The sequence below is a fragment of the Cyclopterus lumpus genome, chromosome 12, assembly GCF_009769545.1.
Source record: "Cyclopterus lumpus isolate fCycLum1 chromosome 12, fCycLum1.pri, whole genome shotgun sequence".
In the NCBI taxonomy this organism is placed as follows: Eukaryota; Metazoa; Chordata; class Actinopteri; order Perciformes; family Cyclopteridae; genus Cyclopterus; species Cyclopterus lumpus.
Genome location: NC_046977.1, coordinates 5,404,929 through 5,426,019, shown reverse-complemented (window position 1 = coordinate 5,426,019; position 21,091 = coordinate 5,404,929). Strand labels below are relative to the sequence as shown.

At 43.8% G+C, this 21,091-nt stretch overlaps 1 protein-coding gene across 1 annotated transcript in view; it reads right to left on the bottom strand.

The window, feature by feature from the left end:
* Positions 1–21,091, bottom strand: part of LOC117740653 (netrin-G2) — a 52,593-nt gene that overhangs the window by 15,821 nt on the left and 15,681 nt on the right. The window contains 2 exon segments of the mRNA XM_034547177.1: positions 5,224–5,253; positions 7,245–7,417. Coding sequence (XP_034403068.1) covers positions 5,224–5,253; positions 7,245–7,417 — 203 coding nt within the window.

Genomic DNA, 21,091 nt, shown 5'->3' with positions numbered 1-21,091 from the left:
TCTTTACATCTGAGAGATGAAAGATAATAAAATGATAGTTTCTCACCTTCACAGCAGTAATTAATGATCTAAAAATAAAAGTACTGTAATGGTGCAATATATTGACTATGACATCATATGAATACATTAAACTACTGGTACAAGTTGTTTAAACTGTTGCGATGTCCTGACTGATCATCATGCTATTTTCACTAATTCATTTTTAATTAAAATTATTTTAGAGAGAGAGAGATTTTTTACTTTTGGCTGCAACATTGTGTTGCAGGTGTGTTGTATGTATGTTGTAAAAAGAAGAGTACTGTCCTAGAATTACATTTACTGGTACGATAGTACTTGATAGTAAAGACTTTGGATCTGATCTCTAATTGGATTTCTTTCGGTCGCTGATCCCCAGAATATGATTGATGTGAACAAGACCAAGTACATGAAAGCTGCCTTGTAACACAGCGGCGGTGTTATGACACCATTTTGAAAAAAACAACGTTGTCCTCTAAAACTCATTTCACATCCAAATGACGACATACATTTTTTTTGTTCAAATCGTTCTGTTGCCTGGAGAACAGCGGGTTTCCCACCATAATAAAGTAGGTATGCTTTATTGAATTAGACAGTTGGAAAACGTATATATAGAGGGGGCAATAAAGAGGGATCTGGCAGGCTTCAATTTCAGGTTAGAAGAGGATTTGTACGCTCATCATCATTAATGAAAGCAGGAGTCCACTTAACTTTTTACCATCGCACTTTTACAGTTCTCTCTTCTACTTTAATCGCACGACAATCACGACTAGTCTCGTACTACCTAGTGTGCGAGTGCCTACCTCCACCTGGATCAGAGTGATGAGGGTTTCGAGAGATGAAATGTGAGTTTCCAACCCCAGAAACGGAGCCTCTGGAAGCAATGGACTCTGCATGTGAAAAGTACAAAGCATAAAAAAAAAAAAAGAAAAAGCAGCAGGGCCAAGGTCTTAGTGTCATTTTCAGCCGTACAACAGCGCCATCACTCTCTCACGCAATGCATCAGTAATCTAAGCTGATTCATTACATCATCCTGGTACATGTGCCTGTCTGTCTGTACAGATGGACTCCACACACACACACACACACACGCACACACACTTCAGCGAGCAGTGTCCAGTCCCCGCTCGGACAAATTTGTAGGTGTCTTCCACACAAATGTAATTGCATATAATGACATAATTTGTCACTTGTATTAATGTAGCCAGATAAATGATAAAAAAAAATAATGTTTAATGCCACTTGTCAGTCTCAGCATTCTCATCGTTTATTACCGGAGTGCCGGACATTGATTTAACTTCCGCACAAATGAAGCCATTGTGATTCAGGATCAGTTAACGTTTTTTCCCAGGACACCTAATGGTGGCAGGAGGAGTGAGAGCATGTATCTTATTAATATGTCACGTGATCTTCCAGACATGATCAAATCCCTCTCAGTCTAAGGGCAAGTTCAACATTTATAAAAATGCAATAGACGGGAGTGAGACGAGGATGGTGGACAGATGGGAGTGCGTCCGATGGAGTGTCGTCCATCTCTAGAGCCTGTGAGTTTGCATACACTTGTCTGGTCTGCTGGTCCTTTTTTATTTAGGCTATTCTACAGCCCTGGGAAGATGAAGTCATGTGGGGTCATGGTGGCTGGATAGATGTATGACGGGGCTTGAGGATTTGGTTTGTGTGACCTCCCCTCCCCCTTCGCCCAACGCCCATCTGCCAGCGGACCAATGGGCTGCGGGCTCCGTGGATCAGACTCTCTTGGCAATAGATCTCTAATCCTCATCTGAGCATGCTCAGTGACTTATCTGGGACAGGGACGCGACAAAGGGGGCAACGACTGTGACATGCTGTCCAACCCATAAGTCCTGATGTAATGTGCACAAGGATGCATTTGCTCCGGCAGCACAGACGACAGTCAAAATATCTTATTATTGACCTTCCTGTAAAATTCCCGCAATACAAACATAAGCTGGGATTTTGCATTTTCAAATTCCTGGGAAAAGTAATCATACGGAAAATATAATTCGTAGAACCAACTTTTACGTTGGGTGAAAATTTAGAAAACGAACTACCAGGCTGCTTTAACGCTTTTCTAAACAGTTCACATAAAGTCAAACGTTTTCTCTCCACGTATTGTTGTTATTCATATTTTAAAGTAACATACAAGCTTTGAAAACATGTTCGAATGCAGTTGAGAGCCAGAGAAGATAACTGAGATTACAGACGATATTATTCAAGCTAACTAATGTTGTTATCTGATCTAGTTTTTAACGTCACAGGACCTTCAGCCTCACAAGACAATAACACCTGTGTGTGGTGTGTGTTTGTGTGTGTGTGTGCGTGCGTGTGCGTGCATGTACAAACAGCAATGGCGGCCGCTCTGTGAGAAGAGAACCTAAGACCTCAGATCCCCAGGAGGAAAAGGAGGGGATGAAGATGATTTATGGGTTTCACTGAACTGCTCCATATGCCTGCCAGAACTCCACACGCACACACACACATACACACACACACACACACACACACACACTCACACACACACACACACACACACACACACACACACACACACAGAGAAAACAAGGCTTTGCTCACATCAGGGTCAGGTTCAAGCCAAATACACTTTTCTAAACCTGGGATGAAAGACACAGTGTGATCTTCCCTTTTCTGATGTCCCAGAAGGGCAACTGAGTATTTAAGTTTTACATTTCATATATTGGAAATTGTGTTAATTAATGTAGTGTCAAAAATAATACTAGTATTTAGTATTTAGATGGATTAAGTATTTAGATGGATTATTATTTAGATGGATTAAATCAAATCAGAAAATAAATAATACATATTTGTATGCAAAAAACCATTGGTTTCAGCTCCTAAAATTTTATTTTAAAATGTTAAACATTTTTTGACAGTTAATTAAATACCTTTTGACTTTTGGATTGTTGGTCAAACAAAACAGAACATTTGGATTTCCACCATTTTCACAAAATAATCTGATATGGAGGTAAAATATAGGTAAAATGAATCACATTATGATATTCAAAAAGCTTTCAAAGGACTGTAACAGCTTCTACGACGTCAAAGCTTCTGTCAGTTCGTTCTAAATCACAGCTAATCAGTGAATTCTCTGACTTCCCCGTCGACGTCAACCAAGCAACAAAAGTGCTGCGCTGTTCAACAAACGCTCCTAATGGATTTCCTTCTGACAAAAAAAAGAAAAAAACAAAAGCAGAAGAAGGAGAAAGTCTGACGACATCACAGCGGTGCCGAAATCCCAGCTCCGCCCACGTCCTAAGTGCTTTTCTGGTGGAACACGAGAGGGTCCGCCGCCGACCGAGATGGCAGGTTTAAATTTAGCATGACGAGGGCGAGCTGGGCTTTTGAGGTCCGCTTCACTGTACATTCAAGCGGCTGACAGAGTCCGTTCACGTCCATCCCCCGGCCTGCTTGAAATCAGTCAGTCAGAACAAATAAAGTCTAAATGTCCATACAGTATGACACCCGCGCTCTCAAGACGGGACAAGTCTGGCATTAAAGGTCAGAAGATGGAGACGACCGGGGGAAATGTAGAGCTTAAGACCTCCAGTATGTTGCAGGGTGAGTTATGTATGATAGACACCGCAGACACGACCACTGGGCACACACATTTGCGTTGGACAGGTCCGCTGTGTCGTGTGAACAGCTGTGGCCGGCAATACTGCACTTTACAAACGTGCACACGCAAAACATCATTATTTAAGAAATAAGCTTTCTGGTTTTTTCAAGGTAAATGTAACCGTCAAATGAGAAGTTTTCCGTTGTGTCGCTTTTCACATCGGACCCACGGACAGGAGGCTGGTATCAATCTTTTCTTATCGAACTCTCCGCAGCAAAGAGAACAAAGGCGTTCCCTTCATTGTCAAACTATCTGGAAGGAAGACAAGATAAGGGTGAAAGTGACGCCTTATTCTTCGAAATGTCACAAAACCGATTGACTTCCATTCAGATGATGTCTCCGCGATGGCAGATGTTTCTGCAGCGTGTGTTTATCTAGAAAGTAGCTCGTAGCCACGAGCTGTCAAGTGCCTCTGGCTACGGCGACGGGCTCCAAATGGCTCATGGGTAACAGCCGGGGACCATTCAGCTTCTGAGATGGTTGTGGCACTCTTTTGATTCACCTTCAGGTTCACCCTCTGTTTCACCTTCAGCTTCAGCTTCAACTTCACCTTCAGTGTTACCCCCTCCCCCATCCCATCCCTCCCGCTTCATCTCCACCCTCCGTCTCCTCTTCACCTTCAGTGGCAGTAAATGCTCAGCAGCACAGGTAGAAATGGGGTATTAACAAACAGAAACTGAATCTAAGGGAACCTGAAACTGAACCTCTAAACTCATTATCAGCCCATTAGCAAGCATCATTTGTCTCTTTGATCAATCATACCCATTATTTAGTATCTAATTGTGAGAGGAGACCTTTTAAAAGGAGACTTCTGCAGTGCAGTCCAATTGCTCAGTCCGTCCATGCATCAGCCTTTTACTGTCCGGCCATGTGGAGAACAGCCCAGTGCTGTCAGGGTTGATGTTGCCACTTTGCCGATCGTTTCTGTCTAACAGCTCGGAGGCTGAGAGCCTCTCTCTCTCTCCAAAGAGAGAATCCCTAATCAAATTCCCTTTTATTCCTGCCTCCCGGAGCTCCTCACCCGGAATCACACTGCATTACAACACTATATGCCCACATCCTTCTCCAGCTTCTCTGTCTGTCTTTTTCTCTCTCTCTCTCTCTCTCTCTCAGCACCCTTTGCTGCTCCATCCACCACCCATCCCATCCCCCCACCTCTCTTTCTTCAATCCATCCGCAGCAGTGTCTTTAGTCTAAATAAGAAAAGCAGAACTGTGGAAGAATTCCTCCTGTGCAGGTTAGTGTGATGTGCTGTGATGAAAGGACACAGCGACAGAGAGGGCCTATTAATAATGAAGCACACGGGGCCCGAGCTGCAGCACTGTGAGAGGAGATGCAGGGAAAAGAAGAAAAATGACTGAGCGTAGAGCCAGCTGAAACATCACAGGACAGAGGGAGAGTTTAGGAGACGTGCGGAACGCGAGTTACGGGGTTAAAACTTACATTTAGAAGACAATGCAACGAAAAAGGGGCGAGAGACAATGCAGGGAGGGAGAAAGAGAGAGAGAGAGAGAGAGAGTGGAATTCCACCTCCTCTGAGTTGCGTTATTACTTACTAGAACCGGAGGGGGAACCAGCAATTGTACCTGAAAGAGAATAAGAAGAGGGAGAGGAGATGAGAACTTGTTTATTTATGCATTCAATTTGCCTAAATACTTGAATCTGCCTCATTCGTCAGACTCAGGTGGCAGAGAGAGCTTCATCTCAATGTGTTGGAGTAATTACTGGGCTTGCACCGCCTCCCCAATCCACCCTAATTTGCCCCGTTACTCTTCCCCACCCAAAAAGCTGACATTCAGAGGTCCTCATCATATATGTATGTTTTCGGAGAGCTGTGCCACTTTGCACGGCTCGAATCAAAAACGTTATGCCTTCCCTGCATGTTTACCCAAGATTGTATTTATAGTTTGGCGTAGGCTCGGCATTCATAATGCAGCCTGTGGAGACCAAACTGTTTCGTGAGCCGTGGCCATTTTGTGTACGATTTTCAACAAGCAATGTTTTAATTTTTAAAATTCCCACTGATGGGATTTAGGAGTTTTTTAAAAAGGGTGGTGATGGCTTCTGAAGTTGTGTGTCAGCATTACAACGGAGTTGGAATGCAACAGCCGTGATTTATGAATAAACAAAAGAAAGAAAAAGGGCAGACAATAGAGCCATTCTTTGCAGTGTGTGTGTGTGTGTGTGTGTGTGTGTGTGCGCAGGTACAGGTGTAGTGTGTATCTGCTTGTGTGTCTGGACATGCGAGTGTGTCTGTGTTCGTTTGAAAGGAAAACTAGGGAGGGGCTGCCCTAGATACATTTTTTTTTTTGGGATCATAGCTAGCTACTGTAGCTGGGTACACTCTCCAAGAGGATTCCCCCCCACGCACTCCCACGCAGCTCTGATCTGCTCTCTGCATTGAGGAGACGACATCCCAGAGAACTCCGTCTCTACAACGTCTTCTCTCAACTTCTCCTTTCTTTTCAACGTCGCGTACACCCTCGATCCTGCCTTTCATTCGGGCCCTCAAGAGATGACAACATCCATAAATCCATCAGTCAAGTGTGCTGGAAAGTCACTGCGTGTATATCCATTTTGAAATGGAAAATATAATCTTGATCCATCATCTATGATTAGAAAGATTGAAATGAATGGCTTTGATGCCACAGGAGAACCTGTTAATACAATCGCAAAGATCTGAGTAAAATAGGTGAATAAAAGAAAAGAAATAACAATTAAAACAATAATATTGTCACGGTGAGAAGCTAAAGTAAACTTATTCCCATTCTTTGCTCTCTAACAATGTTTCAAATGTTTTCTGTGCAGGAGCTATCAGTGACCCACTATCGGCTAATGGGCCTCAAACCTAGCATTAGCATATGCATTAGCGGGGCTAAACTACCAGCAATAACTGCTGACGGAGCACTAAGGTAACATAAAATAAGTTGGGCTAAGACTGCAACATCAGCTATGCGGGCCGTAAAAGGGGCAACGAGATAGCACGGCGTCTCTCTTCAGTGATAAAGATTACTCACTTTCATTCCAAGAGATACAGTTAGCAGAGATGTTGCTTTCACATCTCGTGTTTGTCGGGCTCATAAGACTCTACAGTGCGTTAGCTTAGCTTAGCATAAAGACGAGCTCCTCTCATGAATTAATACTTTTTGTCTCATTTGTATAATATGTACAAAAAAACTAAGTGTAAAGACGACAATTCACGTTTTAACCCGGGGTTTTGTGCTTGACTCTTTCTGATGAGATATTAGAGTTATATGCTAATATGTTACTTGGTGAGCTTTACAGGAGCTGGTTAGAGAATTTTGTTCCCTTTTGACAGACGCAGGCTACTTCTTCCCCCGTGTTTCTAGTCTTTGTGTTAAACTAAGCTTAACTTTTCTTTTAAATGCAGAATAAATCATCCTAAATCTTCCGCGGCGTCTATAGGCTCCTCCCGGTAAAAAAACTTTTTGCAACTTCGATCAATTAACAGTCAAAGCCGAGGCAAATGGCAAATGTGAAGAGTCAGCAGTATTGTATCTAACCGCGTGTCATATTGATAAATTGATCATCAGATGATCGTGTCTCAGGTACGTACAGGTGTTGGGGGTTCCATTGGGTGCTGGCAGGTAGGAACCAGCCTTCCAGGACTTGGCTTTGAAGCCCTTCTTGCAGCGCTGGCAGTCCTGGCCCGTGGTGTTGTGTTCACACTGGCACTGGAGGTTCCCATCCTGCAGCAGGCACTGGGAGGCGTGGAGGTTACACTTACACCTTTTTTAGGAAGAAAAAAAAAGAAGCAAGTACGCACATGAGAAAGTTGTGATCACACGGTAAGTGTTAACGATGTTAGAAATGATAGTATTTTTACACCCAAGGAAAATAGTGAGTGTTAAATGTCTGATGGAGACGTGGAACACACATCTATTGTGGGGGAATGGCATTATAGTAGAACGAGATTAAACAAGATTAAGATCATAGGATTAAGGTACGTAAGGTTCTACGTAGTGTGTTGTTTACTGAGCAAGACACGTGCACACTGCACACCTGACAAAGAGAGTGAAAGGAAGGTGTGTGTGTGTGTCTGTGTGTGTGTGCCAGCCATACATGCTGTTGTGTATTGTACACCTATCCATTCAATGGTAAAATGTTGGCGAAATGAGAGTTGAAACACACTTTTGTTTGTTATATAATTCTTAAAAAGAAATGTAATTTTCATACGGAATAAAACTATGGCTTCTTGCGTCTCCTTTTTCTGAATAAATCTGCAACACATGGAAACATTGAGCAGGATGTAAAGGTAAAAAAAAAAAATACACTTTCCAAAATTTGAACGCAAAATATTGTCGGTATTCTATTTACCCTCTCTCTCTCTCTCTCTCTCTCGTTTCGAGAGCGCCATTTTGGAGCAAACTGTTGTTTACAGTTACTGCCTGTGAAATGCAAGTGTCTGAGTGCGTGTGTGCACGCGCGAGTGTGTGCGTGCACACATGACCATAATGTGTGCACGGTGCGACCTCCGCAGAGGGCTGACCCAGGTGGGCTGACCCAGAGGTCGGAGCTGGGAAATGAGGATCTTAAGGACATCGAGCAGCTACGACTTTAAATTACAGCCTTTTCCAGATGAGCGACTGGACTCCAATCCAGTTTGTTCCACAGGAGTGAACAGCTATCCGTCTGCATCAAATATTCAAAGAATGGCCCCTGTATTCTGGCAGGATGACTGCTTCAATCTTCCTTCCTCACACTAATCTGCGCTTTCTCATCATTTTTTTTTTTTTTTTTGTTGGGTTTAAGATGTCGTGCCTACAAGCCTCAATCCTAGTTAACTTTACACACGGAATAACGATGACTAAAACTTAGAAACGCGCCGGGAAACTTCACAGGAAGACGAAAATGGAGGCAGCCGATCATGGTGCGTTGCCTCGCATCACATTGTTGCCGGCAGGTCCCATAAATTACCCGTGTTTCTCTGTGATCACCTGGACGAGCTGACAGGACGCGCCGGGGAAAATCCATCCGTCGACGAGGCCTTGTTTCCTGCACGCCTTCTGAAGGACACGAGCTGTCCACTTAGCCGAGAGGGAAATTGAACATCTCTTTTTCATGGAGGAAATGGAGAGAGAGCAAGTGTGTGTGTGTGTGTGTGTGTGTGAAGTGGGACAGTTGTGTGCGTGTGTGCGCGCGCGCTTTTTTTTGCCTCCAGTGATCGTGAAGCATTTAACCGAGAGCGCCGATGACAGCCAACAGATCTGAGAGGGAGCGGCTCGGTGACTAATGTCTGGATTGAGTGACTGACAGCGCCGAACACACCGCCGCTTCCTCATCTCCTGCATTCTTCGGTGATAAATCTCATCCGTCTCTTCTTAACAGAGGAAGCGCCGCTGAGTGCAGGATCTAGAAGTTGTAGTTTAAAATCAATACTAGACAACAAAGTGATTTTCGAGGTATGCTGCCGTGCAGTTTGTGTCTTGTCGGCCTAATGGCTGCAGCCTACCAGAGGAAACGTCCTCCATCTTGTCAGTTAGCTGGACAGTCGACACGTAGAGGTTAAAGCCTGCATGAGCCGATGAGTCTGGATCCATAATAATAACCAAATCCTCTGCTATTTCATTATTTTCCACGAAAGCAAAAAGTCGCAGTCTTTGCAGGTTGAGACTTTGTGTCCGCCGCATCCCCTTGACCTTTCTTTTCTGACTCCTGCCATGTAGTACAGCCGAGGAAGTACCGGGAGTACTTCCTCGGCTGGCACTTCCTTCCGCATGAATGATGTGACACTCCCAACTTCTTCACGTGCCGCGACGCTTTAAACTCGCTCTCTTTCGAGATGACAGCTTGCACTGGGATTTCTCTCGATCCCACAGCCCCCCCCCCCCACCCCCCACCCCACCCCCTCCGTCTTTGGTCCCTCCACGTACAAATAATACATGGGACACAATCATATGTTAATGTGCAAGATGTCTGCCTTCACTGCAAAGTCATCAAAGTAGGAGAAGCAGCTCTGAGCTGGAGGAAGTTAAGACAGGACAGCTGGATCCATCCCAACCTTGTCTATTTACTCAGAGAGAGAGAGGAGGGATGAAATTAGAGAAGGGGAGGAAAAGACAAAGAAGGACAAGTAGAGAAAGCTGGGTGAGAAAGGGAGTCTAGGAGCAGAAGGAAGTAAGTGATTCAAATGTATTCCAGTCTGCATTAGAAACCACACACACAAGGTGGTTTAATTAGCTGGTGTAATTACGGGTCAATACTTCTGTTTATCAGTCTGTTGGAGGCTATCCTCCACGAGAAAAAAAATGAGCGCATCGTTCGTTTTCCACAGATGGGCAAAAAACAAATATATATTTATGTTTTCTATATACTTATATTTATGTTTTAAGAGACAAAAAGCCTCCAGCAGCCCTTTTGGAATTATGAGTCTTTGTCCGCTGGGAGCAAAAGAGGAAGTCGGGTGATGTTACCGCAGAGCCACAAAGTCTGCAGGCGAAGGAGGTCGTAGTGGATGGACGGGTCAACGAAACATCATATTTAAACTCTGGAGACCATTCAGCGTTGGTTTCTTTTATTAAAGCCTTCACCAACCCGACACAGGATCTCCCCCCCCCCCAAAACACGGGTTAATTTACTCTTGAAAACGTCGACCAAAAATGAATGCAAAAAAAAAACAGAGAAGAAGTCGGCCCAGAAATGAAAGGTCAAACATGTGAATACTGAAAGAAATCAAAGACGATATAGTAAATGAGTTACTCGACTTATTTGCTGTAGCGACCGTTCAATACTAATACTGTAAGTAACATGTGTCATTATGCTCACTTCATGAGTCATTCCTGATCAAAAGGGAATCAATATTATTCATTTTTTATGCACCTTTTAGTTATGATTTTTAGTGATTCAACATAAAGATGCTTTTAGCTTAGCATCCAACCAATAAAACAATACTTGCATTACAGTATTCACATAAGAAGCATGTGCATGGTTGTGTTTAGGTTGTGAGTGTAGTCTCAGTCTAAGTTTAATAAAAATCGTGACAAACAGGATACGTTTATATGTTTTCTTTTCCTATATTGAACCTAAACCATTATCTTTCCCTATTAAAGTATTTTCTGAAAATCTGACCATGTGCACAACGTACACAAAGTACTGGACTACGTTACCCGGACGACCGCTTCCCCGTGGCGTCTGTGTGCTACGAAGATCAAAAAAAAAAATGTTGCCGGTGGAAATAATTCAGACGCCAATTACTTTTCTCCTCCAAAACAGGCAAAAAACATTTAGCAGGTTACATTCAGCCCGCAGACAGAACTGGTCGCATGTGTGTTGCATGATCCACGTCTACGTGCTCATACTATGTTTTTGCATTTCCCGATGATCTGTGTTTATTACCTAATGGACCGATTAGTTGTCGGCGTGTGTGTCTGTGTGCTTCTCCGTCCACTCTCCACTGCAGTCTGTCTCTGTGAAGTCATGTCAGCCCTGTTGTATTTAATGATGCGAGCGCCGCCTGTTTTAGACAGCAGAGACGCAGCAATTAGGAGAATAAATAATAAGAAAGATAAACAAACATCAAGGGGGGAGTCATGTGGCGGCAGAGCCTGAGAAAGCAGCTGGAAGCAGCAGTTAATGGGGCTTTATCTGTCCCTTTACTGTCGTCGAAGCCTATTCCTCCATTCCTCCTCCGGGGACATTGCTATCACTCCCGCTTTCTTACTTTTTGGTTTTGCACTCTCCTCCCACTGCTGGTTTTTATTTCATTTTTTATATATATATTTTTTTAACTTTTGCTCCCAAAATTCCATCTACTGGAACCGTTCCAGTCCTCCAGTCTTTCCTCACGCTCTTCCTCTCTGTTCATCTTTGTTCCCCCCCCCCCCGCCACCCCATCTCTTTCTTTCTTTCCCCTTCCGTCTGTCTACGCAGCCTTGACTCCTCTTCAGATATTTTTCTTTTATTTCTTTTTATTTCTTACCACTGCCCGTTAACACCACGGGTCCAGTGAGCACACTGAGGAGCGCGTTCAGTAAATTGGGTTGTGGACTTGGCTTGTAACGGAGTAGGTGGAGTAGAAAATAGAGGTGGGTGAATGGGGGGGGGGGGGGGGGGCAGTTGTGTCAAAGCCCTGACAGTCCGCCTGCCTCCCCCCCCCCCCCGACCACGGCGGCGAGACTCGGGAGGAGGAGCAGGAGGAGGGTCCGCGTTGACGTGCTCTAACCTGTGATGACAGACCGCATCGATGCGGCTCCGACCCAGCAGGAGACCTCCCTCCCCTTCCGCTCTGTGTTCGATCAGCCGTCACCGAGAAGGCCCCACTCGCTATTTACAACTCCCTCCCCTCCCCTCCCCCATGATACCACAACCCTGGCAACACAGCCCGCTGGAGTCGTAGTGGAGTGAGAGCCTAATGGGCAATGAGGGTGGGTGGGTCGGCGCTTTTTTTGGAAGTTGGACTCAACATCCAAACCACGGCTGACTGATGGAAGGGGCGAATGCGAAGGCGACGGCTGAAAGGGACGGAAAAAACGGACAGGAGATGAGAATACAACGCAGCGAATAGCCCGACACTTCGACGCCCCCTTTTGGGAAGTGTGTGATATCAGTTTTTTTTGTCGGACGGAGGACGTTGAAGTCTCCCTCCAGTCAAAAATGTGCTTATTGTTACTTCGCTCCGATGTTTGACCTGTATAACGGTGTATGTTTTTGTGTTTTCTAACATTGAGTTCAAGTTTAACGCGTGTGCGCACGAGCGCGAAAACCGCAGCCCTCCAGACCCATGGGTGACGGTGACGGTGACTCCGCCCACTTCCTCATACACAGTCGATGAGGAGCGGACATCTTGGGGCCCCGGTATCGGAAAGGAAAAGGACAATATTTACATATTCATAGATTCTGTATCCTTCATTGAGGGAGAAGAAGTAGACGGGGATTGCTCTTATTTATTGAAAGATCATGATCGTGGACTTTTTTGTTGTTGTCTCTGTTGTTTTTAATTGTGTCTATATTATTTACGGTTCACTGTGCCGTGCCATAAATTGCCCCGGTGGGATCATTGAAATGCTTTAAGTCTAAGATGTAATTTTAACTAGGCAGTTGAACTTCTTTAGGGACGAACCATATCAGACATAAAACATGCCTGGAGGTGATTTTTAAATATGTGCATGAATTAAAATCTGATTGGTGGAAGGCGGCCTGCAGGAAAGCCGAGCCCCCCCCACTCAACATAGGGCACCACGAGCACGACGGCAGGCGACCGGGCGGAGAGTGGGTGTATAGCGTGAAGCTCGGATCATTGATCAGCAGCACGCCCTATTGGCTTCTGCCGAGGTCTTTATCACCACGTCCCCTCCCCACTTCCTTTCTCGCCTCGCCTCGTAAATTCAGAGCAGCTAATTGGACATGACTGCGTTTATGTTCCAGCTTCATAAATTTCTTTCCTCTGAAGGGAGAGGATCGATTTTCCTCGAGTGCAACCTCCCGTAGCAGGAGAGCAGCATGAGTCTCTTCAAACGCCCCCCCCCCCACACACACACACACACACACTCCATCCCCCACAATCTATCCCTTCTTACATGCTCGCTCCCTCTCTCTCTCTCTCTCCCTTTTAGAATAAACAGGTAATCTATAACTGACCTCCCCTTGCAATCATGTGGTGAGCAGGGATTACACAGTGCCTCGTGTTCATAACCACGATAATTTGTTCACACGTTTCTATCAACCTGTCACCCCTCGTTCATTAATAACCCAACTCTCCAAACAAATCATTTCCACTCGAGCTCCTTATCTGTCAGCATCTGGTGAAAGCTGTTGACTGCAAAAAGACCACACGTGTTTGAGATACACGTCCTCCCTTTCAGGTTAGTTTAACCTTCTTTTTCTAGTTTCTCAGGTTTTTAAAACAAAAGCTCTTTTTGTGGGGCGGATCACAAAAGCCATCGCAGGGAGAAAACTCTTCGGCAGCCAAAGGGACTGTGTGTTTGTGTGTTTGGCATCTCCACAACACGCACAGGAACATAGATACATGCACTCCCTATACATACAGTATATATATATACATATATATATATATATATATATATGTATATATATATATATGTATATATATATGTATATATGTTCAATGTTGAAAGGCCACTGGGTGTTTTGGGGCCTCTGCAGGGAAAAGCTGAGTGAAATTGTCCAGCAAAAATGCATCTTAAATTATTCAAAATGCAGGAATGACCTTGATTGTCTTTGCAATCCACACCCTGTGTGTGTGTGTGTGTGTGTGTGTGTGTGTGTGTGTGTGTGTGTCTGTCTACTATGCAGTGTATGGGGATGTGTGACCTCCCTGGTGTGTACGTGGGATGATTCATTATATTAGCACAGTTTGCTCTGAGTTAAGTCTTTTAGTTTGTGATGCACTAGATGGATAGAGGGATGGATGGATGGAGAGAGAGAGTGTGAGTGAGACTAAGCGTACGAGTGAATTATTTACACAGAATACAGTAACTGACTATTGCGTGCGTGCTCAGTCCTGAGAGCATCGCTCTGATTGGTCGGTTTGAGTCGTGTAAAGAGCAGTCGGCAGAGTTTGCCCCACTTTGAGCTACCTGCTCTCTGAAATATGTACTGTATGCACAGCGCCCAATAACTAAATAATAGAGCCCGGGCACATCCTGTTCTCCGGTCCAGACCTCATGAGCACAGCAGAGGCTGTGTGTGTGTGTGTGTGTGAGGGAGAGAGAGAGAGAGAGAGAGAGAGACACTGGAACGGTTCAGGTGTGGGTTACATGCCAGCTGTTTAAAATGTGCTGTTTTTGCTGGCCTTTCAAACTGCAGGGGTAATTAATATGTAGCTTTCAAAGGATTTTGTCACCCTGGCTGTTTCCAGTAAGACTTTGTGTGAGATGATAGGACACATTTTGTAAATAACTTTCTTGTTCACTTCATCAGTGGGTGAACCACTTAAGATGTGGCCTCAATGGTATGAATTGATTCAGATTCAGGGTCCCTTTTTTTAATTAATATCAGTGACCACACTGACTCTGTAGTTTATGTTGATGTATGCGCCTCTCCAGCCTGTTTTTAGTGTATAGTTTATTTGAACTATACCTTTTAAAAACAATACTGCAGTTCAAGACTGAACTTTTGTTTGTTTTTGTTTCAAGGCGTGCGTGTCATTCTCTTGTTTGTGTTTTTGAATATTCTGATACCAAAGTTAAAATGATTGCCGTGATGATGACTTCTTAGAGCTGTACAATTCTGTCTCATATTATTATAAGTGTGTGCATGTGTTTTGGCGTCTGCTAAGCCTTCAAAACCTCATGGATCTGTTCCTCAAACGGAACTTCCTGGATCGCATTTCATCGTCTCGTCTGTACCCGAATAAACAAGCCCCCCCCCCCCCCCCCCCCCCCCCCCCGTCAACTTAACCCGAATCTTTTTCAGCAGGGCTCCTTTTGATCTGAACAAGCATTAAATCATTCAAATGTGTCCATCAGAACTAACTCTGAGATCTAAAGCACAGGGGAGGAAAAAAGTACTCAAGTGCCCATATCTACTGATCATCACTCAAAAATATTAATACCGAAACCGCCTGAAAGTTCAACATTTTCTTTAACTGGTGAAATGCAAAACCCCCCAAAAAAGTGGGTAACATTTTTAATGTTAAATTATTTATACATTTTTTTATTTTATTTTATTGCAACTGCTTTTTATTTGGTAAACTTTTTTTTCTTTATTCTACTGAATAAAAATCCACACTTTAAATAGAATTTTCTGTTTGATTATTAGTAAAAAAAAAAATAAAAAAATATTGCCATTCTTTCTGGCGCTTAATACAAATATTCCAGTAATGAAGTATATGTCTGTGCTTAGTATGCAGACATAAATAAACTACTGTGTGAAAGCCCCCACGTCAGCAACTTCACCTATTTTGCTCTGCTTGTCTCTGCGTGACACTAATAAAAAGTTATTGTCCTATAAATTAAAAATTAAAAAAATACCGAATGTTATCGCCCGTGAATACATGCACTCTCACTGACCACTGTGGTGGGCGAACCTGATTAATTCAACCGCACAAGACTATATTTTACTGGCATTTGGCACCATGGCGGTTTGCTAATTTAAGACTCCGCACGCCGACATTGTAATATTCATGCGTCGCGATGCAGCATGAATGATGCAGAATGTACTGACGCCGCTCTCTCTCTCTTCCCTGTAGCAGCCATGTCACGGCATCTTTAAGGCGTGTCTTCCACTAAAGAGACGACCGGTCTCGCGATCGTTCCGAGGGCCCCGGACGTTTTCCTGAGATCACTAGCGGAGCTGCATATTAGCGCGTGACCTCCCCGCAGAGTCCTCGCCCGCTGCTGAATGTGCTTTAATGAACGCTCCAGCAACGAGTAACACCTGGGGAGAGAGGAAATGGGGTGGGTGGGTTATTATACATCCTCATCTTATTTAAAGATATGAATGAGGAGGAAGAAGAAGTAAAGGGAGTTGGGGCGTGGGGGGGTATGAAAAAGTGATGATGAGACAGAAAACTCTGGGACGGTGCGGGGGTTTGGTGGGAGGTTCTTCCTGTTGTTGCGGTCCCCCGCAGAGTCTTCAGACCCCCAGGGGCAATGAGGATCTTTGTGGGATCTTTATGTCTGTTGTGTGGTGTGTGTGTGTGTGTGTGTGTGTGTGTGTGTGAAAGAAAGAGAAAGAAAAAGAACAGGATACTCTCAGGGTCTTCTCTCTGAGACCACACACACTTTAGAGACGCGCTGACCTCTAATGTGTAATCCTACAAAACCCATCTTCCCCGGTCCTTCACCCATTTTTTTTTTTTTTCCCGCAAACGCAATAACATACTTTACACACCGTGGTTCTTTTTTCCTCCTAAAAAGTCACCAAAACATGCACGCGCACACCTTCAGACTACAAAACACAGCCGTGGCGCACGCTCACCCGCACAGCCATGTGTGCATTACTGTCTTATTCCCGGTGAGACCGCGGAGGGGGGGAAGGATGCCCGGGGAAGACTGTGCTGTGCTGGGATCAGCCAGAGGACATGGGGTTAATATAATTATCCCGCTAAAAAAACCTTGAGACTGAGAGAACATCATTAGTCATAGAAGAGGACAGAGTTGCCCGGGCCGCGGGGCAGAGGAGGAGAGAGGAGGTGAAGAAGAGTGAGGAATGGAGGAGGGGAAGGAGACTTTCAACACACACTAGTGCAGTTAGCAAGACAATTAGGGAGAAAACTTGGGGGTCTTTGTGCATGAAACCCAGCGAGGACGGTGTTTACTAAAAAAATGCTTCGCTTATTCAGTAATTGTGAAGTTTTGCTTAATAATCTGTCTATAAATGAATTACTTGGTGGTGGTTTTGGAAATTGGATTCCCATCTGAACTGAACGCATAATGATACTCTTGTGAGGCAAAAGTTTAGCATTATTAAGTAATTCACCTCTAGCGTGCGGTTATCAAATGACTCTCAATTGACACCGTGCTGGAAAATCCAACAGTCCAACTACAACTGATTATTTTCATTATTTATACATTTGGAGAAAAAATTCTCATTCTCATTTCACAACAATTGTAGATGGACTAATTAATTAATTGACTAATCGTTTCAGTTGTTAATTAAACACAAACCAGTAGTTGGTCTCACTCAATCTGATTCCAATATTATTATGTTATTTAATCAAATTGTATGCATATGTAGGATTTTCTTTTAGTTCCCTCCCAACTACAATCTGTTGTGTGAAAGTTTAAATCCAATACCCTGCATCCAACTTCATTGATTTTTTTTCAAATGTGAGATTCAGTATCAGATTGCTGCTTAATCAATAAATGCAATAAGGTATACAAAGCAGCTAGACTGAGGTTATCATGAATAGCGGTGCATGTTTCCTGAGTGGACCACTTTACTTAAGCGAACGCAAAAATAATGCCTAAAAATGTGCATAGTGAGAAAGTATTGACTACTTATCGGTTCGGCGCAATCTAGCAGCTGATTAAGGAGTAAATCATGATTAATTGAGAAAAAGTAGATTAACAGAAACGACAAATATCCTGGTATGACCTTGACGTTTCATCCTTGACCTTGGAAACATGTCCAAGCTCCACCTGCTCGCTGATGACGGAGCTTCCTTCAGCAGAAATGAAAACGACAACTGAGCGATGAAGACTTTTCTGACGCCGCCGAAGCTTTTTTCGGGAACAAGCGATAAATATCACGTTCCTCGAATCACTCGCAATACTTCTATGTAGTCCAACTTTTTTTTTTTCACTCACAACTTCTTCCAAAACGATGTTCACCTGACCGCAGTGTGAGCCGCCTCTTTCCCCCGTCTCTCTCACGCTGGAGGAGCTGCGTCTAATGACCGCGGCAGTTTAAAGACACGCGCCACGCCTGTAATAATGCTATGCTAATTAATGTGGCTGACTGAGAACAAACCATCTTTCCAAGGACACCCTCCCTCCTACCTCATGTTTCTCCCACTTACAATTCCCAGCATGCTTTTCAGCTTTAAAAAAAAGCGCACTCGCAGGTATCAAGAGATTCCCCCCTTTTTCACCAGATGCTGGGCAAGGCACAGAGCAGGCGCCATGTGCGGAGAATTCTTTATCGTATTTGTGAATTTAAAAGGATATTTATGGGATGACTAAGACGAGGGGCGGGAAGGTGGAGGAAGGAAATAGATATATATATATATTGAAGAGGTGGGGGGGGGGGGGTGGAAAAAAAGAGACATTCATCTGTGAAACAAAAGACGGGGGAATGAAAGGAAAACAGGCGAAATTGCTGACTTAAACTTTCCTTCCCTTCTGAAGGGAAATAAACTGTGATTATGAAATCAGTTACAACCATTGTGTCATAAATCATGGCAGAAGAAGAGGAACAATGACACATTCCTCATCGCGGTCCCTCAGCTTTCTGCGTGCCTTTTTCTTTTCTGGGGAGTGCTCATGAATGATTTAAAAAGTGATCCGTTTCCTCCGAGCCTCGGCGGGCCTCGGGAGGAAGAGGAGCCCAGAGGGGGAGGAGTCTGGACGGGTGTGGGAGGGACCACGCGTGAAGGTTTCCTGTCTTTGCCGAGAACACACACACACACACACACACACACACACAGACAGCATCGCACATCAAGCGTGCAGCGTATATTTCATTCATGAGGGAGAAGCTGGCGGTATTCAAGTGCAAAGCGGTTTTCTCTTGAAACAGAATAGACGGGAGGGAAAGTTTTCAACCCCAGTTACTCTGCTCTGTGGTGGCTGTGTGAACTGGAGAATAATATTTACAGAGCATCACACCTCACATCATTCATCACAAAATCACACACCACCAGCTAGTCCCGTGAAACTAGGAGTTAATCCATCATCTGCGTCCCTCCTTTCTTCCTCTGCCTCTCCCCCCCCCCCCCTGATCCAGGCTTATGCCTCCCGTCCTCTCACCTTCACTTGGTATAAAGGACGCGAGCAGAAAACTTTGGTGTAATTCAAACAAAAAAAAAAAAAGTGGTGACAGTCTCCAAAGTCAAAGTCACCCTACATTGATAACCCAGCACACACACACACACACACACACACACACACAAAATAGAGACTGGAGGCTCCGTAAAAAGGGAGCAGGGGAGAGGCATCTGTTCTTCCTCGTTCTGCGGCGGAGATGATGGACAAGCCTCCAGGCCACAGAGATTAATGCTTCCAGAACCACAATAAAACCTGTGAAGCAGGCCACAACCCAGAGTCTAATTAGTCCTTCCTTCAGGAGGCGGCGTGACTGCTAAAGTACAGATCGGGGGTTACTGAAGGTTTCCCCATTTCAAACTTTAAATGAGTGCAATTTGAATTATATTCATGGTATTTTAGGATGTGATCAGTCGCGTTGTTTCTGGTCCGATTTTCATTTTTTTTCTTCTGCCCCATTTTATTTTGGTACTCATTGTGCTTCATTGTCAAGACACACAATGGACAGTGATATATATATATATATATATATATATATATATATATATATATATATATATATATATATATGTGTCAAAGGCCGGCGCCGACATACCCACAATGCAACTCTTAAGTGGGGATTCAAACCGGGTTGAAAATAGAGCAGGGGGCTGCGTCGGTGGGAGTGTGTTTAAGATCCTTGAAGTCCAGCTGGAGTAACTGATTAATGCGTTTAAAGGCTCAGCGGGCGAAACACAAACAACAGCTTGTAATACTCAGTGACAGGATTTTAGGCTGATGTGTAAAATAGACTTTCCCTTCTAATCATCTCGTAAACTCTCCAGATTTGTTTTCACTGTTCGTTGAGGTCCTGACCCCCCCCAAGTCGGGAACCACTGTTTGTGGTTCACAATCAAGACATATGCCGAGCGAGTTATGGTTTAGGTTTTTCAGTTAATCTGATATAAGTTACCCTTCTCTCCGGTTTACGTCCGTTTCTGGAGATCCTCTCTGGATAAGGAATAAAACACATCTTAATGTAATGTTGGAATCGGATTGGCCAGACCACATCTGGATTTACATCGGTATTCAATCATAGCCGATCACAATACGTGCTGATTTTAGAAAATACTTTTATTAATCTAAATGCATAAGGCCTGTGTATCTTCACCCACATAATGTATCCATACGGCTTGACATGTTAATATCAGGAGTAAATGTGGCTCCATCTTGTCGTCTTCTGGTCACTTTGAAAACAGAAAAAAAAAGAGTTTTCAAGCTCATATTCAGATTTCTAGATATTTTTGCACACGAGCAGGGGAATGAAAAAATATCCACATATCTGATGATTGACGTGTTGAGCATTTGTGGCCCAACGGCGCCGGTGATGTATTCACTGAAAAGTTAATTTCTCACTTGACGCATTCCCAAGATAGAAAAAAAAAAATATATATATATCTTCCTGGTGAGTTAAACAAGCCCAGTGAAAGCTGCGTGCAGCAGCTAAAGGCGTCCCTCTCCCAAAGTAATCTAAAAAATGAATGGCCGTTGCGTGTCTTGACTTGACCCGAGACATAATTCGTCGGCGACTCCGCCAGCTGAGCGCTAATAATTTACATAATTAGATCTAATCACAATGCAGGCAGAATGACATAAAGAGAACACTTATTTATCCCAGGTGTGCAAAAGCCCGTCAGAGGTCATTATCCAGATGGAATATCCAGGTATGACCACATGTTAATTACAGGTGTGAAGGGGCCCGGAGGATCACACCGAAGTGAACGTTGGCTGAACAGAACCATTCCAGAGACGTACGGAAAGGCTGTCTTGAATATATTTGCTTAAAAAAAAAAATTTTTTTTTTTTTGCTAAACCCTGAAATAAATCTTGTTTAAAAAAAAAAAGAAAAAAGAAAAAAATGAAATTCAAGTTTTGTTTGTTTAAATCTTACAATGGACTTCTGCTGCTCCGGCTGTCACGATACAAACAGACAAATAAGAGCACCTAGAGAAAAAAATAAATAAATAAAATAAATGCT